The sequence below is a fragment of the Octopus bimaculoides genome, chromosome 2 (assembly GCF_001194135.2).
Source record: "Octopus bimaculoides isolate UCB-OBI-ISO-001 chromosome 2, ASM119413v2, whole genome shotgun sequence".
Lineage (NCBI taxonomy): Eukaryota > Metazoa > Mollusca > Cephalopoda > Octopoda > Octopodidae > Octopus > Octopus bimaculoides.
In genome coordinates, this window is record NC_068982.1 from 185666068 (window position 1) to 185667823 (window position 1756).

Here is a 1756-nt window from a genome sequence, read left to right on the forward strand (position 1 = left end):
ATATATATATATATATATATATATATATATATATATATACATTTATGTATATATGTGTGTATATGTATGAGTGTGTGTGTCCAGTCATGTGGGAATATTACCTTACTTAGAAACAAGGGTTGATGACAGGAAGGGCATTCAGCTACAGAAAATCTACCTCAACAAATTCCATCCAACCCATTGTAAGTATGGAAAAATGAACACTAAAATGATGATGATGATGCAAATATACTTAAAATAAATTCTCAACATATGTTCCCTGACATTACTTTTGACATAACAGACATTATTATGATTATAGAATTAAACTAAATTCAACTTTAGACCATGACCGGTTTCCTGCTTGTGTTCTGAAGGAGCACAATTTTCTAGAGGAAATCACTAAACACAGCTTTTCTATCTGAACATTCTCCGTCATCGTCTTTCATCCCAGTTTTTAAGAAGGAATGCAGTGAATCCAGTCTCAGTAACCTCTCATATCATTGAATTCTTTGACATAGTGGTCAGATAAAAAGTGTCAGTTTTTGACTTCAGTAAAGCTTTTGACAGAGCCAAACACAGTATTCTGCTGCAAAAAGCTTTCTCGTATTGGAGTCCATGGAAATCTATTGCAAGGATTAAGTGCTTCTTGATAAATGGAACCCAACATGTTATGATTGATAAAGTGTCATTAGTTGTGTCCCTCAGTTTACTGTGTTGGGCCGATTTCTCTTTATTATTTACATAAAGGACATTGCACATATCATACATAGTCAAACAAAAATCTTTTCAGATGAGTCTAGCACCAAAGAGTCATTAATGGATTACATGACTGAACAGAGTTTGAATCTGATCTATGTGCTGTGATTCAAGGAGGGAATAAAAAAAAGAAACATAAAATCCATGTTGATAAATGAGGAAAAATTTGAGCTCGTTTACTTTGCAAAATAGATGTATTTAAATAGTCATATTCTCTTCCTTCAAATAATGTCAGACTTTGTTGTAACTGTGGACAACAACTATTGCTGGAGTGTCCAACACCCATAAAGTTGATATGGCCTGTAGAATGTGCTCATGGATCCTGACAATTTTCCAGTCTAGAGTTCCCAATATCATCATCCTTCTCTTTACTTTTGCTTGATTTCATCTTTAAAAGTGTTGTTAACTGTATTCACTCTATACAAAACAAAAGATTATGAAAATTGAAACACCATAAAGCATTTAGAAAAAAAAAGCAAAGCCTTGATTATTGGGATTACATCAAAACGTTCAAAGTCCATATTTTTCAATATGGAAAATATTTCATTAACATAGTCTAAAAGATGTCAGTATCATGTTCACAAGTCACCCAAGACTAGGCTTGTGTACTACATACCTTCAACAAAAATAGAGCTCACATGACATAATTTTGTTACAGCAAATTTTTTTTTTATCAAATACCGGCAGAATTGATACTGGTGCTTTGTAAAAAGCACTCATGCTGGTGCCACATTAAAAGAACCCAGTACACTCTATGGAGTGACTAGCATTAGAAAGGGTATACAGCTGTAAAAGCCATGCCAGAACAGACAATAAAGCCTGATGTGGCCCCTGGCCTTACCAACTCTGGTCAAACCGTCCAACCCATGCCAGCATGGCAAATAGACATTTAATACTGATGATGATGATGATGCCATGGAATCCTAATCACAAGACCACTTAGTAACCAATATGTGTGTGTATGTGTGTATGGTATATATATATATATATATATATATATATATATATATATATATAT

General features: G+C 33.5%; 1 protein-coding gene across 1 annotated transcript in view; it reads right to left on the bottom strand.

The window, feature by feature from the left end:
- Window positions 1-885: 885 nt before the first annotated feature.
- The window catches only part of LOC106872598 (adenylate kinase isoenzyme 5), a 58050-nt gene continuing 57179 nt past the window's right edge, over window positions 886-1756 (bottom strand). Inside the window, exon 13 of the mRNA XM_014919634.2 lies at window positions 886-1155. Within this exon, the coding sequence (XP_014775120.1) occupies window positions 1141-1155 (15 nt within the window). The 3' untranslated portion in view covers window positions 886-1140. The remainder of the gene's footprint in view (window positions 1156-1756) is intronic.